General features: G+C 38.2%; 2 protein-coding genes across 5 annotated transcripts in view; one reads left to right on the top strand and one right to left on the bottom strand.

Annotated features, from left to right (window-relative positions):
* LOC140268581 (casein kinase I-like) overlaps positions 1-12,227 on the top strand; it is a 181,200-nt gene that overhangs the window by 118,439 nt on the left and 50,534 nt on the right. The window lies entirely within an intron of this gene.
* Positions 1-12,227, bottom strand: part of depdc5 (DEP domain containing 5, GATOR1 subcomplex subunit) — a 31,097-nt gene that overhangs the window by 6,010 nt on the left and 12,860 nt on the right. Inside the window, exons 26-38 of one of the 4 annotated variants that reach the window (XM_072363492.1) lie at positions 11,242-11,398; positions 10,275-10,435; positions 8,804-8,924; positions 7,540-7,707; positions 6,855-7,080; positions 6,212-6,345; positions 6,025-6,121; positions 5,706-5,768; positions 3,799-3,908; positions 3,398-3,478; positions 2,013-2,145; positions 566-665; positions 176-415 (exon numbers count right to left, since the gene is read on the bottom strand). In XM_072363492.1, coding sequence (XP_072219593.1) covers positions 176-415; positions 566-665; positions 2,013-2,145; positions 3,398-3,478; positions 3,799-3,908; positions 5,706-5,768; positions 6,025-6,121; positions 6,212-6,345; positions 6,855-7,080; positions 7,540-7,707; positions 8,804-8,924; positions 10,275-10,435; positions 11,242-11,398 — 1,791 coding nt within the window. Of the gene's footprint in view, positions 1-175; positions 416-565; positions 666-2,012; positions 2,146-3,397; positions 3,479-3,798; positions 3,909-5,705; positions 5,769-6,024; positions 6,122-6,211; positions 6,346-6,854; positions 7,081-7,539; positions 7,708-8,803; positions 8,925-10,274; positions 10,436-11,241; positions 11,426-12,227 lie in introns of all 4 variants that reach the window. The other 3 variants (XM_072363493.1, XM_072363491.1, XM_072363494.1) reach the window with 3 other exon arrangements.

Below are 12,227 nucleotides of genomic sequence, written 5' to 3' on the forward strand. Positions count from 1 at the left end.
TTTCTACAATCCCTGAAAGGATTGCAGCCACTCTGTCCTGTGTGACACCTCAACACTAGACCCAGACCCTAGTCCCTTAGGTAGACTTAAGTGAGATCTGCATCAGACAGGATGAGGGAGAAGGGTGATGCTCCTCTGCAGTGTGGGCTGAGGGGATGAGATGGGCTGGGTATACCTAGCAGTGCAGCGGCCTGGCTGCGTCCTCCAAAGCTGCGGCTGAAGGAGCTGTGCCTACTTGCGTAGGAGGCTGGCCGGCTGGGCAGCCAGGGCAAGAGGAAGGCCGGGAGGTCGCAGGGTCTCCGCTCCTCTTGCACAAAGGCCACTTCAAACCATTTTCTCTGGAAAAGGGCAAAGTCCTCCAGCGCTGCAGCTGACCAGCCTCCAGCTGCTGTAGTTGGAAGTTGGGAGGTCAGGACTGCAACAGAAAGCACACACATGAGATTGATTATGGGGTTCTCATAACAGAGCCACTGTATGGATATACTATATGAACATTTTAAAAACTAAACATGTAGAAATAACATCTTTGACTCGCTGATGACTGAGTTGTTAAATATTCATTCACCATCCTTTTCTCCGACAATCCTGTAGAAGTAGAAGCCATAAACAAAGGTGCGCATGGCGTCTCCTGAAGCATGAACTACCAAACCTTCATCCAGCATTTTCTATGTAAAACAAACAAAAAAACCAAACTGAGCGGTTGAAAAAAGTACACACACAAACACCAGCTTAATTAGCATTACTTTACTTTTCTTAGCCTCTTTTTTTAAGTAAGGCTGTATGAAGTAATTATGAGCAGTCAGTGTCTTACAGCAGTTGACGGGTCACAGGTTCTCAGTCTGGAAAATCAGGCAGGAATTTAAACAGGCGAGCTATGCTAACAGTTACTTGGATGGTGGGCATAGAAGAGCGAATTTTCAAAAACAAACAACAAACAGAGCATAAAGAAATTGGTTTGAAGAAACACAATATATTGTGAAAATTACACTTACTTTGACACTATTCTATCAAAGAACATTCAATTCAGTTCAGTTTTATTTATATGGCGCCAAATCATAACAATTGTTATCTCAATGCATTTCAATAATACAATCCAATTCGAATCCAATTCATTGTAATTATAATCCAATAAAATCCAATTAATTAAATACAAAATTTGTCCAATTCATTTCTACAGAGTCGATTCTAAAACAATTTCCTAGCTAAGGAAACCAACAGATTGCACCGAAACTTCTCTTCAATCCAATCTCCCGTCCTGAGCCTGAGGGACTGTGGAAAGACTCCCTTCGCAACACATCAGTGTTGTTCTGCTTCAACCTTAACATGTCCTACCACTGATCAATGGTAACTCAAGTCTGCCACTCTAATATGAAAATAGCAACTAAAGATGACAAAAATTAGCAAACATCCTGGAAAAACACAATCACTTGTTCAGTTAAGAAAATAGTGACCAAGTAAAGTAATTTATTTCCTGATGCAGTGGGCCAAGCAAGAATTCTCTTTTCTGCTAGTGTATGACATTTTGATTCATCGGCTGCATTCACAACTTTCATCCATTTTTCCTCACAGGCCTCACCCAATTTAAGGTTGGAAAGTGTTGGAGCCTGTACCTGCTAGTAAGAGGCGAGAGGCAGGGTTCACCCTGGACAGACTAGTCCATCACAGGGCCAACACAAAGACACACGAGACAAACCATGCATGGTCGCACTCACTCTCGTGGTCAATTTAGAATCACTAATTAACCTAACATGCAGGCTTTTGGTCTGTGGAAGGAAGCCAAAGTACCCGGAGAGAACCCACACATGCATAGGGACAACATGCAAACTCCACACAGAAAGAGCCCAGATTGTGAAGCAACAGTGCTAAGCACCACAATACCATGCATCCCCATTCACAGCTTGTAATTGGAAATCTATTGTTGTATTTTAGTGACACTTTAGCAAATATGCTTGTTAGCTTTTCTTACTTACATACAGTTAAAGGGAAGTTAACACATGCAGTACAACTATTACCTGCATAATATCCACAGCCATCCCCTGTGTGGCCACACCCTCCACGTTGTTGACCAGCCAATGAACAACCTCTGCGCTGATGAAGCAATTGAGCGGAAGGCCCTTCTGCTCTGGGAGCAGCTGTACACCTGACCTGGAACATCATTAGAGCACAGACACCTACATGATAAGAAATTAATTTGCAAGTAGGTAGTGAAATACTAATTATACAAGCTTTCACAACCAAATGCACAATTCGCTATTAAATCTTTTAAATCTATTTTTTTTTACATCAAGACTTTATGAAAGGAAAATAATATGGTCCTTACCAGGTCTCAACATTAGCTCAATACAGCCGTAAATGACCAAGAATACATGACATATTACACCTTGTTTTCTTTAGAAAAACTAAGCTACAACACAAAAGCAGAGTGTGAAAGACAAGTACATCCCATGATTCAACAGTTTGTAGCTAAGCAGAAAGAACTTGAAGTAACTGTTTTCTGTGTGACAATATCACTTTTGTCGTCATTACTTTTAGCAGTGGAATTTTGGCCCACTCTTTACAAAACTGCTTGAAGCTATAGAGGTTTGAAAACATTTGTCTATACTCATTCTGTGATGTAGAAAACGCCACAGATAACATTGGTTGAAGCTGCGTTATGAATATGATTCCGGTCAGGGAATCAGAGCCTGGAGGTCAGCACATCTATCTGATCCCTATTTGAACTTTTCTTAACAGGACATTACAGTGCACTTAAAGGGAATGCATTGTGGGTATGCAGGAGTGTGAACATATTTGCAGGCATATGTGAGGTTCTGTGTGGTTTTTGCTCTCAAGAACGCACAGAAATGCAAACCAAAACAGCAGGGCTCATGGTGTGTTCCACCATAAATGGACAGGACAGGAAAATAACACTTTAACATTAATTCTGTCTTAGTCTATCTGACACAGCCCTCTTAAAGTTCCCACCACAGTATTATCAGCCCAGGCCTGGACTTTGACTGAGTCATTGCAACACCATGATCCTTTTCTTTTTCAGCCATTCTATAGTAGATTTGTTGGTGTTCTTGGGAAAATCGTTCAGTTGGAAAACCCATTTTCAGCCAAACTGTAGCAGACACAAGAATACTTTGGTATACAGAGTAGTTGATGGTGCACTCAATACAGGCAAGGTGGAATACCAAGTCCACCAATAAGAGGTAGCTAGACAGATAAATAGAACATGTACACTCAAATTTGACCAAAAATACTTGATGTTTATTAATTGGTTGATTATATAACATACATATTGGTTATAATAATCACATGAAAAAATATTTGATGCAATTGATTGAACTTACTTTCATATGACCATTAAATTTAAAGTGTTCCTGACACAACATGCAAGCAAAATAAATCTTACGTGGGATGTTTGATGGCATCAAGGATCTCAAGGAGTGTTGAAGCAGAAGACAGATAGAGGTCCCCCCCTGCAGACTGTGCACTGTGGAGACATCACTAATGACCACTACATTGCAGCTGTGCATTGATTCATGTACTGTTAGCATTGAGATCCCAAATCACAAACGCAAAATAAGCAAGAACTTTGAGGTACAGTATGAATACTGAAAAAAAAAAGCTTCTACTTCAGTACATTTGAATAAATAGGAAAAACATTCAATGCAAAACTCAAAATAACCAAGTGACATTTATTCTAAGATGCATGCATTTTAGAAGTAACATCTAAAACAATTTCAGAAGCATTTTTAGTAGCTAGTACCAGCAGTCAAGAACATCAGTACAATACATAAAGTGAAAGATCACCTAGTGTCTATGCTATTGGCTGCAGTGTCCCCTGCAGGCAATGTTGACGATCCAGCTGTCACTCCAGGCTGTACTCCTTTATCAGCAGTCTCAGTGGTTTCTGCAGGCAGCTACACAGTAAGAAATACTTCAATAAATCTGCTGATTCAGTAAGGACACTTAAAGCTCCAACCCACATGACAAAAATACAGTTGTGTCACTCATCTAGAGCTTTTCAGTCATACTGCTGGTTTTGCCAGACAACCATAAAAAATTCTGTTGTTGTACAAAGCGGAGGTTAAAAATACTTTGTTTGTGTTAATCATAACAAATATGCATAGCAAATAAAAAAAAAATGAAGTTATGACAAACTATAAAATGCTACTCTTCCCCCTGCATCCAGTGGAGAGAAGGTTATTCTCTCACACATGCATTCAGCATAAAGTGAATTTAAAAAAATGAAAAAAAAGCCATTGACAATTTTGGAATTCTGACAGCAGATCATTCAAGAATTAGATGTTTTGAGCAGTGTTGAAAGGAGTGTTCCAAATGTTGCCGAGGGCACTAATATCTAAGTAGAAAATATTGCAAACAAAAGTATTGGTAGTTAATTTGGTCTTTGATACACAAAGAACAAAAGGTATTGTGGAGGAATTTTCATCGAACTTCTAGCAAAAATGAAATGACAATTTAATAATAATGGAGCACATTTTAAATGTAACAAATAATCTGACAATTACTTCAAATTAAATGTTGCATACAGTACAATATTTACAATGGAAATGTGGTGAAGAACCTTAAAGAGGATTAAAATGTAGTCACATTTATTCTTTTATCATGAAACAGGCCTTTTACCAACTCAGTCCTGATAACAAGCAAGGAAACTTAAATGTTTATTTCAATTTGCAAGTTCAGGTGTGACGAGGTATATGTTAGTTACACCAGGATCACAATTATAAAATTATCCCACACATAATGTAGTTAACTATTTGAGCATACTATCTATACTTTGATGAAATCCAGAAATAACTACATGCCCTTTAATTATTAATCATTATATCCCATTTTTATCCACTGATAGAAATAGTCTGGATCTCTGAAACTTTAAATATTGTTCGTTTTAAAAGTTTAGGTCCTTTTGTTTAAGACTTTTTAATATTTTCTTTTAAACAGACAATGTTCGATTTTGTTCTTCAGACTGCAACAAGTCAGTTATAGGAATTATTAATACGTCTTTAATGAAGAAGGACTTTTTTTTAGGCAGAAGTAGGGGTTAATTTAAAACTGTGTTGATTTGACAGAATGATCAATTCTCATTTTGTCATCAATTATTTTCAAGGTTCAAGTTCAACAAAGAAAAAAAAAGTATAATACCAGCATTCATCCTCTGCTTCATGCAAAGACTGGAATACATTACCTGTAGATTTGAGGAATTTATTCATCCATTTATGACTACTTTGTTGCTTGGCATCAACACAGCAGTGTTGGCATTATCACATGATAGAGGTGGGCTCTATACTCTTCTTCCTACTGGATCTAAGCAGGGTATCTGGCATATATGCAGGCTGGTTTAATTTCAACCCGAGTGGAAAAACTAAAACACTCCTCTAACACTGAATAAGGCCTGTGTTTTAATGATGGATTTCTGCAACAACTACCACCAGCTCTCTGAAACATTCAAAAGTTAAATGTGATCCTGGTAGGAGTGTCTGTACTAACCAGCATACACTACAACATATGACACAAAGTGCACATTCTGGATAAGTGACAACTCAAATCTAAGAGAGAACTGCAAGTTACGATTCGCTCCCACAGTGTTTTTAGCTGCACATGCATTAATGCAGTTAGATATAGCACATTGCAACACACACACCAACAAAAACAAACAAAAAAAGGCTTAAAGGATGCCCTGGGATCCTGTTACTGACCTGAGAGTGATAGGTGTAGGAGGATCGAGGGCTACGTATAAAGTCCAAAATAAAGGCAGCGTCCTGTCAGCATACAGGAGGAACATAACCCAAGATCAAACAACCAAAGCCCAGAAACAAGAAGAGAACAGATGCATGTAGAAAATGTTGAAGGAAGAGACCAAAGCAAAAGCCCCACACCATAACACAAGCAAAGAACAGCTATTTGATAAAAGTTTGACGCTGATGAAAGTAAATTCAGATGAGTGTGTAGAAGCCAAAGGCCTGCAGCATTTAACTTATTCCAAATAACATTCAAATAAAAAAAAAAAACATTCACCTTGCGGGGACTATCGACATACGTGGTAGCTGTGGTAGCATATGTGAGGTCACTCATGGCTGCTGAGGGCTTTACCTGCTGCTGCTCCTCCATTGTTCTAATGAGAAGCAAAAAAATGCAATACAAAGTTAAATCCATGGCTCCAGCGTTAATAATATATGAAGATTCAGTCCCGGAAAGAACTCACTTCTGGTTCTGTTCCATCTCCAGCAGGGCTGATAAAGCTGATGTGCCTCTCTTTCCTTGTGGTGGTGCCACAGGTTCGATAGGGTACAGAGAGAGAGGACTGGTAACCTGCAAACCTTTCATTGGTGTGCCCTTCTGCGATGAAAGAACAAAACAATAGGTGTCCATTTAAAGTACAAAGTAGTGGAGACTTACGGAACCATATTTTCTATATTTTTATTTTTGAGCATTTACTATATTGTAAAAAGTTTTCATTACCAGAGGTAAAGAAAATGCTAAGACAAGTAAAGAATAGCATAAATACTAAAGTGCTAATTGTCAATTACAATTGAGAATACAAGATTAATGAAAATCTGCACAGTTGCAAGACTGTAATCACTGACATTTCTAAACTTCTGCAGGACTTGAAATGACAGCGAAGCATTAGGTAAAATACAAAAAAAGAAAAAAGAAAGCGGAATGAGTAACAGTAGGGATATTATAGTGAAGCTAGCTGACACAGTAAAGGATGCTTCTTTTAATTAAAGTAGAAACAATATACCTAGTGGTTAATAAGAAATACAAAACAAAGAAAACTATACTTTAGCCTGATAGTATTTTATAGGTTTTTCAGATACAAAAGATTGCTAGCGAGGAAACCTCACCCGGATTATCCTGTCAGAGCGGTGGCGTCGTCGAATGCGGTTGAGGCCCTCCAGGAAGCGAATGAAGCCATCTAGCAAAATCCAATCCCCACTGCCACCCATTCCAGCACCCGCTCCCTCACCCCCATAAACATCCCAGTGTCCCTCCCCATCCGCTACCCGCCGAGCCCCTCCAGCTGGCAACAGGAGGAAGCGAGTTCTCCAGAATTTCAGCGAGTCAATCAAGCTGGGGGTCAGATAAAGGGTTAATGGCGGTAAGTGACTTAGATGTATATATATATACATATTCTATATATTTTTTTACTAGTATTTAAAAAAGAACAACAAAGGATTAAAAAAAAATATATATTATATCATTTTTTAAATGATGACCTCAATGTATATTGTAAATAAAACATAATACACTTAATTCATTGTAATGATACAACACAATGAGAAACATAAATTGATAGGCTTTTAAGTATGATAGGGAATATCCCATCTTTCATTGGTTGAGAGTCAAATTGAATTAATAATAAAAAATAAAAAAAATGAATTAAAAACAACAACAACAACAACAAAAAACAACTCCATCAAAATCTAAAAAAAAAAAATAATCCTTGGCTTCACTTCAGTCGGATCAACTTTGGTCCCATATTCTGTATGCTATTGTACTAAGTGATTAAACATGTGTTTTCTATTGCACCTGAAGTCCTCAGAGCCAGCAGAACAGATATACTGGTCCAGGTAGTTCCATTTATATTCCTCCAGTCTCTCATGTCCAAATTCTACCCAACATGAAACAAACTGAGCATCAGAGTGTGGAGGACATAGGCTGTAGCTGTACTGGATCTGAGCCGACTCATACGGGTACCTGAGACACAAACAAAAACATGACAAGACACCTAAACTCAACCTGTAATTGTTACGAAATAGTAACAATGAAACTATTTTTCAACATTTTTGTACTTTTTGTTACTCTTTCAATTACACCACCTGCCATATTTCAAATGCATTTGACTTGATTATAAGCTAAATGTTTATTAAAATAAGTGTCCACTAAAGGTTTAATTACTATTTTTCTTTGATACAAACCAATCTGAATATTAAAAGTTGACATGTAGATTTGGTAAACTTGGACATTTTAGCTGTTTAAAAACAATGGCATTTTTACTTAGCATGTTGGTCAATAGATGTTTTTAAATGTGCTTTATAAATAAATCTGATTTGACTAACATTGAGGTTTGGGCTCAGGCCATAATTCGTCACTCCACCAGACCTGCTGCCACATGTTGCCACTGATTTTTAGTCTACTTCTAAGTGTTATTTGGCATTCCTCTGCATTTCTACCCTGATTTACTATCTAAAGAATGGCTTCTTGATGCCCACCATGGAAACCATTTCTGATAAGGCTTCAGTGAAGAGTAGATGGATCAACAGAAGAGTGCATCTCTCAGTTACTGTGTCAGATCTTTGCTGGATTTTTGCATGTTTTTCATTTTATTTTATTTTAAAAGGACATCACTTTCAGATATTATTACTCTGATGTAGATAGTTTTTTGGGCCTTCTAGTAGTGTTTTCAGCTAATAGCTCTGTAAGTATCATCTTGTTGGTGCAAAAATACCATTGTATGCAAGTCAAACTGTTATCTTTGTTACTAGCAACCTGTAACAAAGATACAATTTGTTCCATTTTCTTTACTACAACAAACATCTAAGTCTTTGCCTTTGGAAACAATGTCAAATAGTTTATTTGTGAACAGGTTTGTTATGTGTAAATAAAACATTGGCCCAAGTTAGGGAGCTTTTCTTCAGCTTCAGTCATTCCTAAGTCAGTGTTAAGGGGTTAAACAAACTAAAGAATAATGGTCAGGTACAAGGACTAGACTGAAAATGATTGAAAAGGTAGCCAGTATCCAAAAAAAGATTTTGAATGACCTCAGAAAGCCTGGATGGTCAGGAGCACTCACTTTGGCAGGTAGCGTGTGACAGTGATGATTTTATCTTTGAGGCAGACTTTATGGAACGTCCGGCCCATGCTGAGCCAGTAAACTGTCTCCTCCTCCTCCGCTCGACGCAGAGACACCAGACCTTTCCAAAAAAGAGGGAACAAAGAGCATACAATAATAAAGGGTCTGTTGATAAGAAGAATATATACACATATATATATATATATATATATATATATATATAAAATTAACCGGTTGTGTTGTATGTCTTCTTTACGTATTTGTGAGTCCAACCAAACGAGAATTTCACGAGTAGCGCATATGAGACTGAATATTAAGTTTAACATACCAGAATTGTAAGATTCTGCCTTTCGATTGAAGGTGGTGCTCATAAACACGAGGTTATATAAGACTGATAACTCCTTATATTTTATCACATCAAGCTACAGGTGTGTTGCTACAACAACTTTGGTTGAAGAGCTTCAGAAAGCTTAATGAAATTTCACAACTTCAAAAAGAAAACCCTGCTCTGGAATATAAGTGTAATCAAGGTATTGGCTGTCATTTATTAGAGGCAAAAAGCTACTGTTTAATAACAAGCTTCCTCATTATTGTGCCTGTACTGATTCAGAGAAACAGTGAGACAACAGTACTGTGCAAACTTCCCTGCTCTGCCGTGCTCGGAAGAAGCTGAATGCCACCGGAAGGACCCGAGTAGTCCTGAGAGAACACGAGAACGGCGGCAGTTAAGCTACTTGCCCACCTGTGGAGTACTGCACACCTGCACAGTTATAACAGTGTTAAGCAGCATACTGCCATAACCATCCACGTCGTCACTTTGTGTCCGTTGTGTGTGAGTGCAAAGTAAGTTAACATTGGGTGTTCGTTGTTCTGTTTTTCTCTGTACATGGCGTGGAGCTGAACGGGCCGCCATGTTGTGATGCGAACTCCTTTTCTTTATATCGCCGTAGACTGGTTGAAATGTTCATATTTATTTATATAGGTTCTAATATATAATTCAGTTTGAGTCTGTAATGCCGCTGATGGACTTTACATCTGGTGATATTCACATTTATTTACAGTTGCTGTGTTCCATAATAAAGATGCAGTCTGAGGGACCCCTGCACGTGCCATTTCAGTGTATTGATCTGACCTCAGATGTTGTTTATGTTATTATTCGTGTAGTATCACGAATAGGGTTACCGTGATGTATTTTTATTTATGTGCTTCAGGAAACCACAACAGATACACTGAACACTGTTCCAAGCTACATAAAAGCAATAAAGAAGGGTAAAAGAATACTCAGTTTTTCTAACAGAAGACAATGATCAGACTGTGTACGCCAGCATCCAAAAGATCATTTACAAGTACTTTACATCCAATGAATGCCAGCCAGCATCGATACTCACTATATCAATTCATTTGATATGACACTGAGAAGTTGTTTGTTCTCTTCATGACAAAATTAAAGTTTAGTAAAATATTATTTTACCTCTGGTATAAAGAGGACTACTGCCAAGGGGTGTAGCCACAGCAGGCTGTGGTTTCCGGTTATTGGGCTGGACAATGATCTGATATCCCTGCATCAACCTCTGACAGATAAACTCCTCAAACACCTGAGAAGCAGTCATCACTGGAGCTTCATCTTCTCGCCTGCGGAAGACATAGAAAATATGCAACTTCAAAGCAGTTTGTTTGTTTTCACTGGGTTCAAGTTTAAGTAATTCAAGACAAAACAAAGTCTCACTTGCAACAGCACAGGTTTGGTGTGCTCATGTGTGCCTGTAGTAGCTAATATGTAGAAAATAAAAAAGGCTAAATAATCAAACAGAAATTGGTTTGTATTAGTCACTGTCTTTGACATGACCAGGCTTGCTTTGATAGTTGGCACAACTAAAATTTACTGATGTTCCCTAAAACTCTAACAAACTGTAGATGATAAAGAGTAGCAGGAAACAACTTTTAGTCAAAACATGAGAACCATTCATACAAACCACTTAAAACACTGTACTTTCTGTGGTCATAAATAATAATCATGTGTGAATCAGACAGTATTAACGGTTGTCAAAAGTAAAAAACACACTTAAAATTTTGTGAAATGCCTATACCCTACTTTGAATTATTAAAGGCTATGACACAGATCTTACATTACACTGCACAATATGAATTAAGATACCTCAGTCCAATTCTAATGTCTGTTCAGCATATTGTTCTATCATCTCTTTTAATAACAGTTGGAGATTTCTGTTAGTCAACCTGGAACAATAATGATGATGGGGAAAATCCCTTTATTCTTGTTCTTGTTCTTACATCCAAACCCATCCAACCACTGACTGGTCATGACATGGTTGACAGGATAGGTTCCAAGATTACTATTACAGTTATTGAGCATATTAGCAGCTGCAGACACAAAAGGATTGGCTATGGACAGTTTTCTTCGAAAACAGAATGATGTCTACCTCTCAAGGTCACTGTGTGGCAGCAGGTCGTAGCAGCCTTCAGTGTAATCATTCTGCAATGTCTGACGATCAGGGAAATAGTCGGTGGTGAGAGGGAGGCAGGCTGGTGTGGTCAGGGACTTCCAGTCCACCCCCACCGTGCAGCAAAAGCTGGGCACTGTCGGGGGTGCAGACAGCAGCAGGGCTTCACACACAGACATACACACAAACACAAAGAAAGAACCCCCACAGCAAAGACAAATGTATGTACCCAGAGGAAAGAGGCACAAATGTTGCGGTAGTTGGGGGAGGGGAAAAGCAAAGAGGTGTGATAAGAAAGAAAAGGAAGTGAGCAAAGAGAGAAGGTGAAGGCATGAAGACAGAAAAGAAAGAGTGAAGATGCAGATGCAAAAATGGGGAAAAAAAGGAGAGGAGAGAGGGGAGGAAGAAACAAGAGAAGAGTTACTTTTCCTGGTGGCATCATCCATTGCTGGTGATCAGACATGCAGATTGTGGCACTGAGACAGTCTGTGATCAGCATTGCCCACAAGAAAGTGAAAATGTTTCCTAAGCACAACAATAGTGCTGTGTGGATTTGAGCAAAGGATCACATCATGCAAATATACAGAGAAGTGAGCAAATTCTCATTTCAAAAGTTTGAGTGAAACAGAGATTTCTTTTTTAACAGAAGCACAGATTTAGAGTAAATCAAGATACATTTACTGTACACTAGGGATGTAACTATATGGACATTTTGAGATCTCTCGATTTTAGTGACCAAATTATCACGGTTAAGGATATTATCACAATATTCTCAATTGCTGTAAAAATGTCCAAAAAACACATACATTGAAATAATTTCACGAAATCTTGGGATTTTCTTGTCATACTAAAACATTAGAAGTCAAAATCTTATCAAAATGAAACTTTCACATTAAAAGGGCAAGCAACTGGCACAGAATATAATTCGCTGTCAACATCAACTCACGTTTTTAACTCGCTATTAT

This window comes from Leuresthes tenuis, unplaced genomic scaffold, assembly GCF_036924035.1.
Source record: "Leuresthes tenuis unplaced genomic scaffold, fLeuTen1.0.hap1 SCAF_14, whole genome shotgun sequence".
Taxonomy (NCBI): Eukaryota; Metazoa; Chordata; class Actinopteri; order Atheriniformes; family Atherinopsidae; genus Leuresthes; species Leuresthes tenuis.